General features: G+C 45.4%; 1 protein-coding gene across 2 annotated transcripts in view; it reads right to left on the bottom strand.

The window, feature by feature from the left end:
• Positions 1 to 19609, bottom strand: part of DPP6 (dipeptidyl peptidase like 6) — an 831643-nt gene that overhangs the window by 321330 nt on the left and 490704 nt on the right. For both annotated transcript variants that reach the window (XM_039230760.1, XM_039230759.1), the window contains exon 3: positions 5524 to 5622. In XM_039230760.1, the coding sequence (XP_039086691.1) occupies positions 5524 to 5622 (99 nt within the window). The remainder of the gene's footprint in view (positions 1 to 5523; positions 5623 to 19609) is intronic.

Below are 19609 nucleotides of genomic sequence, written 5' to 3'. Positions count from 1 at the left end.
CTAAGAGCCGTGGGGAGCCAGCCCGAGGTCTGTGAGGGGAGACGGGGAGGGCAGTATAGTGCTGGGCATGAGCACGTGAGGCGTCCATCAGACATCCTGTGGATGTGTGCATCCGCCAGGGGACACGCACACACAACCCTGCAACATGCAGGACAAGCTGAGAGCTCAGAAGAGTGTCTGAGTCGGATACAGAACTGAAGCTCATGGACAGACAACAGTAACCTCAGTCACGGGTGTGAATGATTTCCCCCGGAGGGCGGAGGGAGCACGCACTGAGGAGAAATTGGAGGTGTAAGGATCGCAGACATCTACAAGCTGGAAACGTAAAACCTCCACCCCAGTCATTTCAGCGGCCCCTTCCCCTTGCACGAGAGCCTTTCTCTGCGGAGCCACTGGAGAGCCCTGCTCCTGGTGCTGATGCTTCCGCTGGACCACACTCCCAAGTACGCCAGTGGCAGGCATGAGCCGACACGTGTCAGTCTAATGGGCACTGACCGTGTCAGGCAGAGCTAGCAAGAGTTCTTGATGCATCAGCTAGGAGGTACGAGAGACAGAACAGAGCCAAGAACACTCCATGTTTTTTAGTCCGTTCTGCCAGAAGAATGGATTTCCCGTGAACTGAATTGGGAGAAGCTGTGGATAAAGCAGGTGTTATTTTTTGGTTTGTGTGGTGGGGGGAGGGAGGGGTGGTTGACCAAGAACTCCTATCTGGAGCTGTCCAGCTTAAGGTTGTGAAGTCCATGAGACATCTGAAAAAGTCTGGAGAAGCGCCGTGTGAACATACAAATTTAGGAGGCATCAGTCGATGGAAGATACTCGAAGTCATGGAACTTGATGAAGATGCTAAGGGAGGAGGTGCAGGTATTCAACGGGGAGGACTAGAGGCTGAGCCCCAAGACCCACCACCATGGAAAGTCAGGGAGAAGAGCAAGAAGTAGCACAGGAGCCTGAGAAGTCGCCCCCCATGATGTTGAAATAAAGCCAAGAGAACAGGATGACCTACAGGTGGAGGAGAAAGTTTCCCCAGGTGGAGGGAGTGATCAGTCGTGCCAAACACTGCTAGTCGGTGAAGTAGGTTGAGGTCTGAGAAGTGACCGTGAGATGCAGCTGCCTGCAGGTTAGTGGCGACTGCACGCAGGAGGTTCAGCGGGTGCTGGGGTGGGAAGCCTGACGCCCTCCTGTCACGGAATCCCACCCAGCACAGCACGTCAAGGGACCCACAAGGCTGAGAAGTGCAGTGTGGTTACTGGAAAAGGGGAAGAGCTCCCTCCACTGAATGAGAATGTGGAGACACTGCACTGTGGCCAACTTGAGGAGGGGGTGCCTCTTCCTTTCTAGGGGTGCTCAGCGTGTGCCTTTGGTTATGGTTAATTTTACTGATCCACATGCCTTATCTGGTTGCAATGAACATACGAGGGAGAGAGGGCAGAGAATATGAAGGGTATTACACCAATCATTTTCAGTAAAGGGAGATTGAAACAAATCCCTAGTATGAAAATGGGTGAGGAGAAATTTAACTCTAACCTGAAAAATTTTCTCCTGATAAATAAAGTGTATAAGGTTCTAGACTATTAACTCTAACGTTAAACCCAAGATGCATTTGTTGACTTTAGTGGTTAAAACATCAAGTCTCTTTCTCCATAGGGAATTACATCATTTTATTTATCACTCAGGTATTCTGTTAGTTCGACATCATGGGAATGAGAGACGCTAGAATAGAGACTTTAAGGGAGAGCAGTAAGTCTGAAATATTCACAACCTATCGTCTTGGATAGAACATACAAGGTAGCTAGTGGGGCTGTGAAAGAGACTGGCTGGACACCGGAGACCTGGGTTCTATCCAATGTAGCACAGTTTATATAAAGCAGAGAGACTTAGGTTCCGGTCCAAATTTTGCTACTTACTAACTGTGACACTGATCAAGTCATTTAAACACCTAAGCCTCAGTTCTGTCATCTGAAATGGGAATAATGGTGGCTGTGAGAACTAAGTGATTTAATATGTGTAAAGCACTTAGCCTTGAACATACAATATGGGAAATCCTTGTAGATGGTGGTGGTGGTGATGACGATGGTAGTGATAATGGTCATGGTGGGGATGACAGCGGTGAGGATGATGGTGATGATGGTGATGATAGTGATGATGAGGATGATGGTAATGATGGTGGTGGTGGTGATTACAACGATGATCATGATGATGATGGTGATGATGGTGATGATGTGATAGGTGATGGTTATGGTGGTGATGGTGATGATGATGAGTTAGAGAAGAGGAGTAGACAGAGAAGAAAGGAAGAAGAGGAGATTCAGGAGACTGTAGTGGTGATGGTGGGGGTAGACGGTGGTTTTGACAAGGGCAACTCCCAAGTCTTCAGGTAAGAAATAGTTCCCTGGACCGGAACTTTGCGTGCTGCACAATAGGCACTCAGTAAACACTAACTGAATAGAGCCACGCTCTGATAACTTCTAGAGCTCACCCAGCTTCAGATCATTCCATAATCCTAAGAATGTTATAATCTTTCCTGGATCTCAACATTTAAACTTGTGATATTAAAAAAAATGAATGAATTATTTATGGTAATTCAGAAAAATCAATTATAAAGACTCAGTTCATCACTGCAAAGCTGCTTCACTCATTGTAAGCTATTGAGTTTTAGGGAGCAGGAAGAAAGGGAATGATCAGGAAGAGAAGTGCATGAAAGACCAGTGCAGGGGGAACAGTGAGAGTCAAGTACAGAGAAGGTCAATCATGTTCTCTTACACTCTGGATGGAGACTGGTCTTCGGAGAGACCCGGCCACCTGGTTACTACTCAGCGCAACATCAAACTCAACGTGTACATTTATAAAGGAGGCGTTCTCCTAAGAAAGCGCCTGGACACCAAAGCCATGTCTGTTTAGAACCGCAGGCAGTCTTGATGAATAGAATTAACCTGCCCAATAGGCAGTCTGGGCCTCTTCTGCTGGGCACAAGGCCACTTCTCAATTGCTCGTATTGACTCCCAACTTTGCGGATAAAGAAATTTTGGCTTCCGGCCGGAGAGCCGGCATACCTCTGGACCAGCTCCACGCATCTGCAGTGTGAATTAGCTCATGAGATACAAACTCCTTACAACCAACCCGGTTCCAGCAGGGACTTACATCCTCTTGTGACTCCAAGTCTCTGCATATTTAAAATTTTTATTTATGTATTTATTTTTGCTGATAGAAAGCTGAGTTGGGTCAAGTCTGCAACTATGGGCGCCCTAATAAACAGATGTAGATATATTATTTCAGGACTCCATGGAGGCTTTCCAGGGCTCCTCTGACCTGCTCTGAGGCTCATAACTCTGGTTCCGTATTCCTCGTCTCCAACGTGTTTCATCCCTAGATTCTGCCTCTCTCCCAGGTGTTCTCCCTCTCTCCCTCCCTTCCTTTCTCTCTTTCTTTCTCTCCACTTGCTTTTCTTCTCTATCCATGGATATCATCTCTCAGCTAACCTTTGGTTTTCCCACCAAGGTTTAGCACATTCTAGACTTACGTTCCCCAGGAGTCTATTCTCTGCTTTCTCTAATTAGTTAACTCCCAGCCATTCTTGAAGACTAAGTTTCTTTTTCTCTAATGTTTTTTTTTTTAATTTATTTCTGAGAGAGAGAGAGAGAGAGCAGGGAAGGGTCAGAGAGAGAGGGAGACGCAGAATCTGAAGCAGCTCCAGGCTCTGAGCTGTCAGCACAGAGCCTGATGCGGGGCTTGAACCCACAAACTGTGAGATCATGACCTGAGCTGAAGTTGGACGCTGAACCGACTGAGCCACCCAGGCGCCCCCGGAATGTTTTGTTTTTGAAAAGCTTGTGAGAGCAGGGGAGGAGCAGAGGGAGAGGGAGATAGGATCTGAATCGGGTTCTGCACTGAGAGCAGAGAGCCCTGATGCAGGGCTTGAACTCACAAACTGTGAGATCATGACCTGAGCTGAAGTCAGATGCTTAACCAACTGAGCCATCCAGGCGCACCTTGAAGACTAAGTTTCTACACCATCTTTGAGATGCCTTCTCTGTGCATTTCATGTCAGAAATACCACTGGTCACTCATGGTTCTGCTTCTAGAATGTGGCTTTGCACTCATTGAGAAGAGAGTAATCACGTTTCATTCCCAAGATGGGGCATGGAGCCTGCTACTGGTAATTTCCATCTGCCTATGCCATGGGCAAACACAGACTGAAAGCATGTCCAAAATCTCCCTCAGAACAAAAACCAAATGACGTCCTTCATTAAACAAAAAGGCCTTGGCTCTATCCATGTTTGGGATTTCTGTGAGCACCCCCACCCCCCCCACACCTGCTATTCCCAGCACACGGTTTTCATTTCTTCCCAGTTCCCTTTGTAGAAAATACATTCCCCCTGGGATCCATCTACTTCTCTCAGTTTTAAATAAGCCAATCTAAGGATCAGAAACATATACTAAGGCCACAGTTAAGGATAAAAGAAAAGCTCCAGTTCTAGAAGGAGACTGATGGCAAAGAGTCATTGCTCGTTGATTTTGAGAGTCTGTGAAGCATGAGAAGCATCTGAGAGACAGTCTGACAGCAAAAAAGCACAATAACACTGTGTCACTCAACAAGACAGTAGTGGGAAGGGCACTAAATCTGAAGTCGGGAGACAGGCCTCCAAATGCCTCTGTGCCAACAGCGAGCTCTGTGACCTAGAAAAATCCCCATTTAACCTCTCTGGGCCTCATTTATTATAAAAGCCAGGATTTGAACTAGACCTCGAGCATTCCACTAGAAACGTTCTCTGATCTGAGGATTAATTTTTGAGCGCATCCCACAGAGGCCCCCTCAATGAAAACATCTGCGGAGACAGCAGGAGAGGTACACAGCCTGCACCAATTTAGGGGGAGGGAGGAAAGCCTGCAGAGGACGGTACACCATCGTTTACACCTTTTCTCCCGTGACTGCGCTTTAAAACGAGCTCAGCCCCAACTAGATGAAATGGATTGTGTTCTGGACCAAAAAACACATCATGAAGAAACTGCCATTGGCCTCCAATTCTGCTTTGTTGTTTTAAAACTCTCCCCAATCAAGACAAGTAGATTACATCCAGACTAAAGTTCAAGAGGAGAATGCATGTAGCTGCACATGGCACCAGGCTCCACAGTTCATTCGGTGGCATTCAAGAAGAATCCTTGGGGGTTCCTTTCGGCCCCTCTATCCAGTGGGGAGTGAAAGCGGGGGCCGCACGAAAGGGAATAAGGAACACGGAGAAGGAGGGAAGCTTGGCTGTCTCTGCCTGTTCCTGTTGCTTAGCAACATCTCACATCTCCGCCTGAGAAATAATGATTCAGGGAGGCGACACAGAGGACCCATTTCTCACGAAGGAACAGCCCATTTTACCAGCTACACATTTTCTTAGAATGATAATAAGATGATTATCACAGCAAGGAGCTCTGTGCATCCACTTCTACGGCCGGAAAGAGAACGTGAGAGGCAGACTACTAAATGCAAATTAGGGAAGAGCACCTTCCTGTGCACATGCGGGATGCAGGACTCACCGCTTATCCACTTAGCCTCGGGGTCGTGAATTTTGAAGTCATCACTGAAGAGATCTTCCACTGTGACTTTCTTCTTCTGAGACAGGCTGTTATCTTCAGCTAGAAAAGAACATGGCAAATAGTTAAACCTCTTACTTTTTGGTGGAAAGAGAGGACCATAAAACACTCTGGTTGCCCTTCAGAAATAGTACATATGGTAAAACATATACTTTCCACATAAACTTTTGATAAAGGCTGAACAAAAGCCAGTCATGCTTTTTATTTTCAATGAAAATATCAACAACTATGGTAAGGAGATCATGATGCAAGAAAATGGTATCATTTCTCTTCCTCCACTTGAACACGTAACAGATCATATTCCTTAGGGAAAGAGCTAATTGTTTCAAGACTGATTTATGAACAACAAGGTGGGAATGGTCAAGAGAGGAAGGAACAAATGTCCCGAATGGATCTCAACTGTGTGATGTAACCAGCTATTCATCATGCATTTATTAAATGCCAACTACGGGCCGCATGTTGGGTCCTGGGAATGAAAAGGCAATTAACATATCTCTTAGGTATTTATTCTCCATATGCCTCACTTGTCCCTGGCTGCCTCTGGGCTGCGAATCAGTTCTTATTCAGATAGGATCACACCTCAAATGTCTGTGTGCACACTACCAGATTCTGCCTCGCTTCATCTCGATCACTTGGCAGTAAGCACATGAGATAAGCCTTGAAGGTACGAATCTAATACCCACCCCAAGAGGAGATGTTTAGTTAATGGCACCAGCGGGTGAGACTGTAGAAATCTGGCAATGATTATCCTATTTCTGGAGGTCGAAGCTAACAGATTAACCCCACAAGGGTAGCACCTCAAACCACTCTCGCTTCTGTTATACCAATAACATTATTAACCATTTCCAATGTACGTCATCCACCTAGAATTATGTACTTCCGTTCCCACCTTCCTGAAGAGGAGATGCCAACTGGTGGGGTGCTTTTATTGAAGACTCGGGGCCCTCATGCTGTGGTGTGGGGCTGCCCCAGTGCCAAGTAGGGGGTTTGGTTGTGTGCCTCCTATGTGAGGTGCTTTCACACCCATGTTGTTTTACACTTTCATGTTTGGTTCTCATGTCTCTTTTTCCTCCCAGCTTCTGCCTGTTGAGCCAGCTTCCACTGTGTGGGCGGTCACGCCGCATGTGCTCAACAGTGCCCTCTGCCTCTTTTAATTTTCTGTTTCAAGATCTGTGGCAGGTTGGGAAAACAGTAAGAATCTTTGTTAGATGACATGAGAACATAAATAAATACCTTCTGAATGAAATCTTCAAGGCTTCTTGTAGGATCCTAGTGCATAGATTTTTAAATTTTTATTTTTTTATTTTTTTATTTTATTTTTTTTTTAATATATATATTTTTTAATATTTTTTATTTATTTCTAGGAGAGAGAGAGAGAGTGAGCAGAGGAGGGTCAGAGAGAGAGGGAGTCGCAGACTGAAACAGGCTCCAGGCTCTGAGCTGGCAGTCAGCACAGAGCCCGATGCGGGGCTTGAACCCACAAACCGCGAGATCATGACCTAAGCGAAAGTCGGACGCTTAACCGATTAAGCCACCCAGGCGCCCCTGATTTTTAAATTTTTAAATGTTTATTTTATTTTTGGGAGAGAACATGCGTGTGCATGTGGCAGAGACAGAGAGAGAGAGAGAGAGAGAGAGAGAGAGAGAATCTCAAGCAGGTTCTGGGCTCTGTGCTATCAGGACAGAGTCTGAAGTGGGGCTCAAACCCACAACCATGAGATCATGACCGGACCTGAAATCAAGAGTCAAATAGGATTAATGTCGAGAATGATGCCTTTCAAAGTGGCCTTCTCATTAAACCTGAGTATATGTGGAGCTCTCCCAGGTGCTGAACAAAACATGTTAAACCAAACCTAATTCTTCCCTGTAGGACCTTTCCATCTGCAACTGACACATCCCCGGAAAAAGACAGAGGGCTGCAAATACGATGCATTTCAGTATGAAAAACAAACAATAACTGAACATTTCAAAGATCACCAGACATTGATCTAGTGAAGTTACACTGTGATCCAGTGATTAAGAAATATATTTGCAAGTAGCTGACAAATAAGTCTGGGAGATCTAATGCACAGTACAGCGGATGTAGAAAATAACACTGTATTATAATGCTGGAATTTAAAGTGTGCAGCTAACTGACGTGGTACAATTATATATTGTGATATAATTGCCTTTGAAGAGTTAGCTAATACCTTTATCAGGTCACATAATTATCATTTATTTTTTTCAGTGGGAATAATTAACATTGAGACATCGTAAGTCAAGACTTGAGGGAGCTCAGAGAGCCCGAATATTGCAAGAGCTTCCATGCTGAGAGCAGTGGAGCTGGCCCTGACGAGGGAGAACGAAGTGGGAGGAATTCTGGAAAGAATTCTCCGAGTAAAGCACCTGCAGGCCAAGATAAAGACACAAAAGAAGAACATTCGAGCTAGAAGGAAAGCAAGGACAGGAAGGTGTTGGGGAGCGCGGCATTCTCAGGGAATCGTGTGTGCCGGCTTTGGCGCAGGAGACAGTGTGACTGGGAAAGGTCTAGAGATGAAGGCAGATTCTCCCATTATATTTGATATTCTGAAATTTCACTAGAAAATGTCCACTCGTTGGGCACCTGGGTGGCTTAGTCAGTTGAGTGTCCAGCTCTTGGCTTGGGCTCAGGTCATGATCTCAGGGTTCCTGGGATTAAGCCCTGCATCGGGCTCTGCACTGACAATGTAGAGCCTGCTTGGGATTCTCTGTTCCCTTCTCTGTCCCTCCCCCACTTTCTCTCTCTCTCAATAAAAAAAAAAAACAAACATTAAAAATAAGATAAAAATAACAAATGGCAAATAAGAGAAACAAAATGTCTACTTGTGGATTTTATTTAAAAATCAGGCTTAGGGGCACCTGGGTGGCTTAGTCGGTTAAGCGTCCGACTTTCGCTCAGGTCATGATCTCGCGGTTCGTGGGTTCGAGCCCCGCGTCGGGCTCTGTGCTGACTGCCGGCTCGGAGCCTGGAGCCTGTTTCAGTCTGTGACTCCCTCTCTCTCTGACCCTCCCCTGCTCACGCTGTCTCTCTCTCTCTCTCCTAGAAATAAAAAAAAATTAAAAAAATTAAAAAAAAACATTAAAAAATAAAAATCAGGCTTATCACCCAGTAACACTGTCAGTCTAAGAGGTACCTTTCTCCTTATCAGATCTCCTTTGATACTGCTTCTCCTTCATGCTAGCCTACCTTCGAGGGTGCAGGTGGACCCAGCGTGAGAGCTGCTGGGTCCAATCGCCACCTCACTGGCTTTTTCTCTGTATTCTCCATATTTTTATGTCTTTGGGAGCATCTGGACGACTTCTTCCATTCAATTTTCCACTTTGTCATTGTTTTTAGCATTATTTATAGAGCTTCATCCTGCTGACTTAAAATCTCGAATAATTACATTTTAGTTTCTAATATTCCTAATTAGCACCTTTTCAAGATCATCTAGTTATAAGCTCCTACATGACACTGATACTTTTTTTTTAAAAAACCTAAAATGTCACTTTCTAATGTCCCTATTCATTTATATTTCTTTGGATTGAAGTTCTCATGTGTGTTAAGCGGGTGGTCTGCTTTGTAGGGGATAGTTTCTGGAGGCCCTTGTGATTCTTACTTGTAAACTTCTGCCCTGCAGGCATCCTGGGTCACAACAGACCCCTTGTGGTGTGATTGTGAGCGATGTCCTAGGCACTTTGAGGCTCTGTCTAGGCCTCATGTGGCCATCTGGGCTGGTCCCTCTGCCCTGCGTGGGTGATGTGATTCAAGATCCTCTGAATGTGAACCCAGTTTTAAGGTGGGGGCACTCGTTCCATCCCTGGCCCCTCATGGACACCAATATCCTAGCGCTTCCTGTTGGGTCTGCGTCATCCTCTGCCCCTTGAGGGTGGCATGAGCTCAGACTTACTTGGTGCTGTAGGTTTTCACCTGGTCCTTCTTTCAAAGACACCTTTCTGCTCCAAGTATATAAAAACTCTTGTTTTTGAGTGCAGCTATTTTTTTATTTATTTTCTCTCATTTCTACGTGGTTCAAACCAAAAGGACAAGATTTCTGGGCTCAAACTGCCATCTTAGACCAGAAGTCAATGTACACACAGAGACACATGAAGTGGCTGGTGGCTCTTCTGGTCTGGCTTTCTTCCTGAAAGTAATTTGGGGAGGGGTTGCATGTAGTGCTATAGCCGGATAACCTCAGAGCACTTGCAACACACGTGGCAATCTGATCAGTTTCCTGGCATGCGAAGGCACGTGATCATCTGTAGGGAGGCTGTTATCGTTATGTAGGTCAGAATATAATGCAAATTGCCCGGGCCCCTTTCCTTTCCTGGTGCTTGTTAAACAGTTATGTTGTTAAGCAGCACAATTACTGGAGAACATTTTGGAATGTTCCTTAGAGATTTTTAAAATTAGAAATAAATTCCACCACCCTACAATGGATTAATGGGAAGCATAACCTCTTGAGGCTTTCAATCACTGCAAGCGGAGGTTGGCTACTGACAAACACAATTTAGGAAGGAAGGAAATCTGCGAGATTAGTCAGAAGTCTCTAGTTACTTCTGCTTGTATCAGAAATTGGAATAACTAACGACTCCAAAAAGCTTTGCAGTCTTGGGAGGACACTGGTGGTTTTAGCTCTTGATCCTTTAGGAGAGAGGAGGAAAGAAAGCCATTTTACGGAAGGCAGACCCGAGCTACTGAGTGGTTACAGGGCTTCTTCAAAGATGTGTGGGGAGTTGGTCAAGCTGCATTAACCACATTTGCGGGGAAATCTGAACGCTGACGTTATTCACAGATTCCAGCTTGTGTAGACCTATTCCAGAAGCGGGATGCTAATTAAATTATAAAATACAGAAAATCTCAGGCAGGTAGTGCTAGTGATAAAACACTACGTTCTCCAGGTTTAAAAAAATCCATAAATAAGGGAAACGCTTAAAAAGCCATTTTTATGGGCATATTTCCTTAATTAGAAAAACGTAGCCACCACATCAGATCACGAGAAGCACACAACAGTGGCCCACGGGGATGTGTCATGTAGCAGGTGTCACGTATAGGAGACAGACTATGGTGGACGGCCAGATACAGCCTCATGGGGGAGGCAGATCTGAGCCTGAGCCCAGAGTCAAAGGACCCCAGATATTTAGAACAAGTCAGTGTGAACATGTGAATGTTATTTCTATAGAAGCTGATAACAGTTGTTTGCTTTCATACACACGTCAGAAGAACACGTGGAAATCAAAAAAACTGTCTACTTTTCAAAGTCTGAGCCATTCAGTCACAAGCTCCAATGATAATAGCTTTTGCTTAACAGCATATGCCTGCCACTTGTTTCATTACTGACCAACCTAACGTGGACAGCTATTAGTATAAAGACAAGGCTATGAAAACATGCGCAACCTTTCCCTTTACTCAGCCAGCATGTTAGCTGAGCGGGTGGTCCGTGTCTGGGGCTAGCAGATGCTGGAATCAATACCTCCAGTTAGATGCTTCCTCCTTCTGTAAAGAAGTGCAATGGACGCCATCTACTGTAGATGATACAGTATCCCCCAGGGATGCTTATCATAGTGAAGGAAGAAGTGCAGTCACCCTTCACGATCAACAACTTCGAACGATGAAATTTAAACCAGGGAACATGTCTGTCTACAGGCTGCAATACAGATCACACCCAGAGTCTTAGCATAACTCGTCCAGGTGACTTGGATGTCGATATTTGGGACTTTTGAGCTGATGAGACCGTGGAACTTGAGTTGATGCTGTAAGCGTGGGACGTCTCCGGAACTTAGGGTGGAGACAATGTACTTTGTATGTGGGATGGATGTGAATCTTTAAGGGCTGGAGGTCAGATGGTGTAGGCAAGTTAACTGTCCCCAAAATATCCATGAGTACTGGCTATGGACCGAATTGCACCCCTCTCCCATTCATATGCTGAAGCCTTAACCCCCAGTCTGACTACACTGGAGACAGAGCCCCTGAAGAGTCGTTAAAGTTAGATGAGATCATAAAGATGGGACTCTACTTCAACAGGACCAGAGTCCTTGTAAGGAAAGGGGAAGTGACCATAGAGGTCGCTCTCTCTCTCTCCTCTCTCTCTTTCTCTCTCCCTCTCTCTCTCTGCATGCAGACAAAGAGTAACATAAGATACAGTGAGAAGGTGCGTTCTGCAAGCCAGAAAGAGCAGTCTCCCTAGAGGCCAACCCTGCTGGCATTTGGTCTTGGGCTTAAAGACTCAAGAACTACAAGAAAATAAATTTCTGTTGTTCAAGCCACTCAGTGTGTGGTATTTTATTATGCCAGTCTGAGCCCGCTTACACAACTGGTAGTTTCAAAATTTTAACTTCCAACTTTTGTTGGTAGTACACTGAAACAATATTTGTAGATCTTGTATCCTGTAACCTTTCTTTTGTTTTACGTTTATTCACTTATTTTGAGAGAGAGAGTGAGAGAGAGAGCACACATGTGGGAGGGGCAGAGAGAAAGGGAGAAAGAGAGAATCCCAAGCAGGCTCCACACTGTCAGCACAGAGCCCAACATGGGGCTTGAACCCATGAAGTGTGAGATCATGATCTGTGCCGAAACCAAGAGTCAGACGCTCAACCGACTGAGCCACCCAGGTGCCCTGTTCTGCAACCTTTCTAAGCCAACCCACGTGTTTGAGGAATACATTCTATGTAGACATTCATTTTGTCTTCAATAAGGACAGTTTTACTTGTTCCTTTCAAATAGAAACAGTCCATTAGAAGTGTTAAGACAACTGGTTTTTTTAAGAAAGTCAAGCTCCAAGTAGCAATAAGTAAATTGTAGCTACTGATGGATTTGGAGAAATGAGAGTTCACTTGGTGCGAGTGCCTGCAGACAAACTGTGGATGTCTGCAATGAGTTTTCCGTTTTTCAGCCAACTTGCTATTATTTGGAAGGAGATTTTAGTAATGAGAGAAAGGAGGCTGCAAATATTACCCAAAGCTGAGAGGAAGAACAGGAGGTGCGGGAGCGGCGGGGGTGAGGCACGCAGACTTCCCCAGCTCAGCCAGTGAGAGGTCAAGACTTGCCACTTAAGGTCGGAGGAACGAGACGTGTACATAAAGATGTCTTCATATCAGTTTAAGAAAGACCCTTATCAAGGGCTTAAAAATGACTTCAAAGGTCTCATAACAGAGTAAAGACAGGAGGCGGGAGGCATGTAAGTGAGACACATTCTTCACTTTGATAGGAGTCGTCTGTCAGTATCGAGAGATAAGCACACTCTCAAGAATCACAGGAACGGGGCGCCTGGGTGGCGCTCAGTTGGTTGAGCGTCTGACTCTTGGTATCAGCTCAGGTCATGATGTCACAGTTTGTGAGTTTGAGCCCCGCATCAGGCTCTGCGTGGACAGTGCTGAGCCTGCTTGGGATTCTCTCTCTCCCTCTCTCTCTGCCTCTCCCCTGCTCATTCTCTCTCTCTCTCAATAAACAAAATAAATAAACTTAAAAAAAAGAATCACAGGAATAAACCCCAGAAAAACTAAAATCCGAATGGGTAAAATGTAATGAATGAGATCTAGAGACCAGCTATAGAATTGAGAGTACAAAAAAAAGAATTATTATTATTTTGATTTTGGTTGATCATTTGTTAGCTTTTCCACTGTTTATTTTTCTTAACCATTAATGAAGTCCTAACCTGATCGTAAGCACCTACTCCCACCCGAACGCAGTGTCGGAGCTGGCCTGCGTCTTCTGGATGCACCAACCCCACGGCCGGCTAATTTAACCTGCCCAGATGGAGATACAGCTTGTCACGTGAACAGAGGTGTGCGGTGCTCCCGACGGAGAGATGGCGGCTGGAGCAAGCCCTCGCCCGGTGCTGCTGGAGGCGGCTCGGGGGACCCCAAGTACCCGCATCCCGGGAGCAAAACGCCTGGGCTGCCATTTCAGGATTCCTCGTCATCTGTCACACAGAATGTACTTTTGCTGCTTGAATTTTATTGGCTTCACTGATTGATCTATATTTAACTTGGCTCCTTCTGTGAATTTTATGGGAACTGTAAGTGGAACTCGTATCTGTTTAATGCATGTAAGTAAAATAATAAACATCAATTAAGCCAAGGCGGGGGGAATGGGTGTTGCCCTCCCTTCTCCACACTTTACAAACAGCGATATATATACCTAAGTGTGAATGTGTTCCGGTTCCTTCTCTGGTGGCAGAGATGATAAAGAACCAAAGCCTGAAGCTGAGAGGAGCTGTCGGGAGAGGTGCGGAGGCGGGCATGGAGATTCTCCTGTGAGCGGGGGGTGGGGTGGGGGTGTCACCAACACCCGTGGCCCCCCGAGGGTCCAGCACACCTCCTCCTGGCTCTGACCCTCCACGGTGGCTGCCTGTAAGCCACGGCCGCTGCAGGACTGGCAAAGGCATTTATTTCCCTTTGTCTTACTTTCCCGTGGCTGCTCTAACACATGGCCACCCATGTGGCGGCTCAGAACAGCGGAAGACTGTTCTCTCTCAGCTGTGGAGGCCACAAGTCTGAAGTCCCCTCCCCTGGACCCTGGCAAGGTGCCGGCCGGCAGGGGGCGCTCCCTGCAGAGCTCTGGGGGAGCCTCTCTTCTCTGTCTCTGCTGGTGGCTCTGGGCGCTGCCTGCCTCCTGACCACATCACTGCAACCCCGCCTCCCTGGTCTCCGGTCCCGCTGCCTTCCCATCTCTGTCGGTTCAGATCCCCCTCTGCCTCCTTCTCACACAGGTACATGCGGCGGCTTTAGGGGATAATGCAGGACCCACTCCACCCCCCCATCTCAGCATGCTTAACATAACCGCCTCTGCCTATGGCAAAAACCACCCTCTCTGACATACAAGGTAACGTTCCCAGCCTCCAGGGATTAGGACATGGAGCCTTTGGGAAGCCGCTGTCTCACCTACCAGGTTCCTCAAGGCCTTTCCAGCCAACCCACTACTTCAGGAGGCATCCTCTGAAAATGCAATAATCGTGCACTTACCGATTTTTTAAAAAAAAAGGCATAAAGAGTCTAGGTAAGGACAAAGCACGGGAGAAAAAGACGGATTCATGTGAGGTTCTGTAAATTATCTCTTAACCTGATTTCTGGTCATTTTAATACCTCACATAAAAGTCTGAGTTAACTTAGAAACAGTCTGAAATTTGAGGAATATGAAATAGCCGTCTGAGAAAGTGTGTGTGCGTACACAAGCATAGATGCTGTTTCTGCTGAGGTGAGGAATGGCAGCGCGAGCAGGGTTTAAGGTCAAGAGTTCTGCCTCATAGAGAAGGTGGGCCTCTACAGCCTAGGACTCAGTCCTCCTCGGTTCTCTGATCCGCCCGTTCCGTTGTGGGTGATTTCTCTCCAGTTCCCTGATTTCATCCTATCATCTATTTCCGAGTTCCTAACCGTAACTCGGCTGAAGATTCCGGCACTGCCGTCTGTGGCTCCTGGCTGGCCAGGGTCTTCCCTAAAATAGCAACTACTAAACTAGCCACCCCCTGTAACAGATGGTCCTGAGGCTCCCAAAATTCACCTGAAATTTACCAAGAGGCTCTCATACAAGCCAGGCAACAGACTAGAGAAAACCAGAGTGCCCGGGTAAGAGTTATCCTTTTTGTTGTTTGCATACAACTGTGCCTTTAAAAATACGAGGCACTATGTAGCAATGTTTTGAAGGTGCCCCTTTAGGGATAAATACATAGGCACATGTGTCTTCGAGTTTTAACACAAGCATGGATAATAATCTACCACCGTCCTTTAGATAAATGGCTCTTTAGTGCCAGGATTCAATAAATAAGCAAGATGCACCTCACAATCCCAGAACTGACGATGAAAATTAAAGGAGAGACTGTTAAGATCCTCCTAGGGACCCACTTCTCAGGACTTTGGAAGTTTGCAACTGACTATAAGGTTAGTAGCAGTTAAATGACTTTGCTCTTTTATGAGAATCTGTCAGAACTCCCTCCTTTAAGATTTGTTTCAATTTAAAGAATGGTTCAAACTGTTCAAGTTCAAGGGAGGTAGACTGCATCCGTCAAATATTTTAAAAGTCAATGGGTCCTGCTGTGGCAGGACTGTCTTCCTCAGAGCCACAGTATTCTTCCAGAGCTTAGGAATACTTGCTTCCCCAAACCCCTTCCGGCTAAGGGAGGCCAGAGGCCATGTAATATACTTATGACAAGCAAGCTGTCTCCTGGATGGTTGTAGGGAAAGACAGAAGTGCATGAGGCGAGTTCTGGGATGTTCCCTCCTTTCCTACGGTGGTAGGAGATGTGTTGTGTGAAGCCAGTGCAGCCGCTTTGCCGGCACACTCACAATAGCAGCAGAGATCTCTGAAGCCCCAAAGCATCCTGGGACTGGCCACATCTAGACTTCTGCTTCTATGAAAACAATACAATACCTGTGCATTGAACTATTTTAGTTAGGTATTCTGTTGGGAACAAAAGGACCCAGATACACTGTAACATCTGGGTTCTGGATCAATGCTCAGCCTGATCCTACCAAGGCTGACCGGAGGGCTGACACAGCACATGAGCTTCCTGCGGTGTGTCCAAATGTCTACGAGTACATACATGCCCTTTTCCAATGATAAGATGGCTTGCGGATTTATCAGATTCTGAAATGGGTTACACCGTATTCATTGTTACAGACGATCAGAACCGTTTGTTAGAGCTGGTCGGAACCATGAGAGTATAATCATAAATCCGGTGTCTGGACTGCCAGACCCTCCCAATCGGCCACCACCCACCCTTCAGCCTAACTTGACATTCCTTATGTCCCTCCATGGCTTCCAAGCCGAACACTATCCAGCGAGCACCCCAGACAGGCTTATCATGGCTTGTGGGGACCTCACTTCTTAGATCACCATCATCTCTACTGTACCTGTCTTTCAAATTCCTCATCTTCCAAAAATTCTTCCACGAATGCTTCCTGTCCTCCCCGATCTCTCCTATATTCTGGACTGTCGTAATAAACATTATCTGCACTATCCCCATAGAGCACATAGTTGCCCTTAACATTAACAAATTATCTTTAATCTGAAACTACAATGGCAGTAGCAATAGCAGCAAAAACAAGTATCTATTTCATGACCAGAGTAGATACTATTCTCTCAATGGCCAGCGGGCAGGTGAGTGTGAAAAGACACAGAGGAATCTAGAAACAGAACTACAGATGCCCACGTGCAAGTGAACGATACTAGAGATGCATCATGTAAGTAGGTGTCCTATGACAGGGCACTTGGTCGTAGTCACACACCACAGATGAACTCTGACAAGACTGGATTTAGGGAATGAGTTTAATATAGGAAAGAGAAAATTTCTGGAGGGGGCGCCTGGGTGGCTCAGTCTGTTAAGCACCTGACTCTTGATTTCAGCTCAGGTCATGATCTCCTGGTTCATAAGTTTGAGACCCACACTGGGCTCTATACTGACAGCAGGAAGCCTGCTTGGGATTCTCTCTCCCTTCTCTCTTGGCCCCTTCTGGTGTTCTCTCCCTTCCTCTCAAAATAAATAAACTTAAAAAAAAAAAAAAAAGAAAATGCCTGAAAGACATGACCAAACCACCTATTTCTATAACAAACCATAAGAAACAATAAGGTGTATATTACTTTTTATGATACATACATAAGTTGTTAAATTATTGTGAAGCTACTTTGCGATTGTTGGAGGAATTATATATAGATTATGTATAGATTAAAAACTGAGCATCAATCCATCTTAAAATACAATGGTGAATCTCACAAACATTATACTGAACAAAATAACCAGTTGTGAAAGAATACATCCTACATGATGATTGTAATACTGTAAATGCGAAACTCATAAAAGCGTGTGAAACTATTCTATGATGTTAGAAACTGGGTTACCTTTGGAAGGATTAGTGATGAGAAAGCAGGGGAGGGAGCTTTTGGGATGCTGGTTACACAAATTTTGTGTTTTGATCTGAGTACTGACTACAGGAGCCTGTTCAGTTTGAAAATTCATTAAACAATATAATATTATAAATGTCCTTTAAATAAATGTTTAAGGGGTAACTGGGTGGCTCAGTCGGTTAAGCGTCCGACTTGGGCTCAGGTCATGATCTCACGGTTCGTGAGTTCAAGCCCCGCGTCGGGCTCCGTGTTGACAGCTCAGAGCCTGGAGCCTGCATCAGATTCTGTATCTCCCTCTCTCTCTGCCCCTCCCCTGCTTGTGCTCTGTCTCTCTCTCGCTCTCAAATATAAATAAATATTAACATTTTTTAACAGAATCAAACAAACAAACAAATAAATAAATGTTTAAAAATCAATTGTTCCAGAACTGGTAAAAAGATAAGCTTTCACACACGAGGTATCACTACACACCTATTAGAAAGGCCGAAGTCCAGAACGCTGACAGCACCGAATGCCGGGGGGATGTGGGACAACGGGAACTGTCACTCACTGCCGGTGGGGACACCAAAGGGCGCGGCCTCTTTGGAAGACACTTTGGCAGGTTGTTACAAAACTAAATATACTTGTGCCGTACATGCCAGCCGTCAGACTCTTTGGCATCCACCCACAAGGGGCTGAAACTCTATGTCCACACACATAAACGCCTGCACGTGAATGTTCCCAGCAGCCCTGTTCATAAAGGCAACAGGACACTGGAAACAGATAAAACCTCCTTCAGTAGGTGAACGGATAATTAATCTCTGATGCATCCGGACGAAGGAATATTATTTAGCGCTAAAAAGAAATGAGCTGTCAAGCATGAAAAGACCTGGAGGAACCTAAAAAACACACTGCTAAGTGAAGAAAGGCTTCGTACCACGTGGTTTCTGCCTGTATGACATTCTGGGAAAGGCAAAACCGCGGAGTCTGTGAAAGATCCTTGCCAGGGGTTATGGGGGAGGCAAGGATGAAAAGACAGACCCTCAGAGGACTTTTAGGGCAGTGCAACCATTCTGCAGGAGACTGTGACGGGGGAAAGGTCATCCCACACTTGTCCATGGCCGTGAAATGCAGAACACCAAGAGTGCACATTAACGTGAACTATGGCTTCGAGCGACAATGATGGGTCACTGCAGGCTCATCAATGGTAAAAATGTACAGTCGGCAGGGATGTTGATAATGGGGGAGGCTGTGCATGCCTGGGGGCGCAGGGCATCTGAGAAAAACCTGTACTTGCTCTCAGTTTTGCTGTGAGCCCAAATGTGCCCTAAAAAATCCATTTTTAAAACATCATGGAGATTTTTATTACAGGACTTTCTTTGTTACCTAGTGGCTACGTCTCCGAAGTGGAGGGGCTCTCTCAAATGTTAATTTTAAGATAGCTTTCTCCCCACACTAAGTCATTTCATCTTATTTTGACTCTGGTGTACATTCGGAACATGTGATTAAGTGTCTGACTTGCCTGTACCTACTCTGTCCTATAGGAGGATCCAATTTACGAGCCGTGATGGCCAATTTGCTAGATTTCTCTCCCTTTCAGTAAAGCCTAGCGGGTCCAACTGAAAATTTAAAAGAAGGTAAGTAAGCCCAGAGTTGGCAAAGCAGTTACACACATTGGATGTAAACCATGAAATTTCAAAGCCATTAAAACCATCTCTATGTTATGCTCCCATCAAAAAGAGTAATGAGTCTTATATTCTGATAACCTCTGCTTGGCCTCAGCCCAAAGTCTACCATGACTGTGACTTTCAAATACCAAGTGTTTTCAGTTACACGCCGCCTGAAAGTGTTTTAGTTTCCCATCAGAAACTATTGTCTGTCTTCTCTAACGTGAAAATCCATAAGGTCAAATGTCTGGGATGTTTTAATGCAAATGTGATCCTGTTGGATTTTTCAGCTCCTATAACAATAACTGGCATTGGAGAATGTCAGAGTCCTTTTCATTGGAATGTGAGCCCTGTAGCTACCAAAAAAGGCATACACCTTGTGTGCCTTAGCACAGACATATATTTAATATCTGAAAATTTAAAAAAGGGAACTTTGAGCCTCTTATGCCAAAGAGAAATTTAGAAAAGAGCACAGGCCAGCAAGGGAGAAATGAATGACAGAATTGAAAAGGACACATCCTCATTTGGCTAGTCCCTTTGGAAGTAA

The sequence above is a fragment of the Hyaena hyaena genome, unplaced genomic scaffold (genome assembly GCF_003009895.1).
Source record: "Hyaena hyaena isolate Hyena2069 unplaced genomic scaffold, ASM300989v1 scaffold_50, whole genome shotgun sequence".
NCBI lineage: Eukaryota > Metazoa > Chordata > Mammalia > Carnivora > Hyaenidae > Hyaena > Hyaena hyaena.
This window is presented reverse-complemented; position numbering and strand designations above follow the sequence as displayed.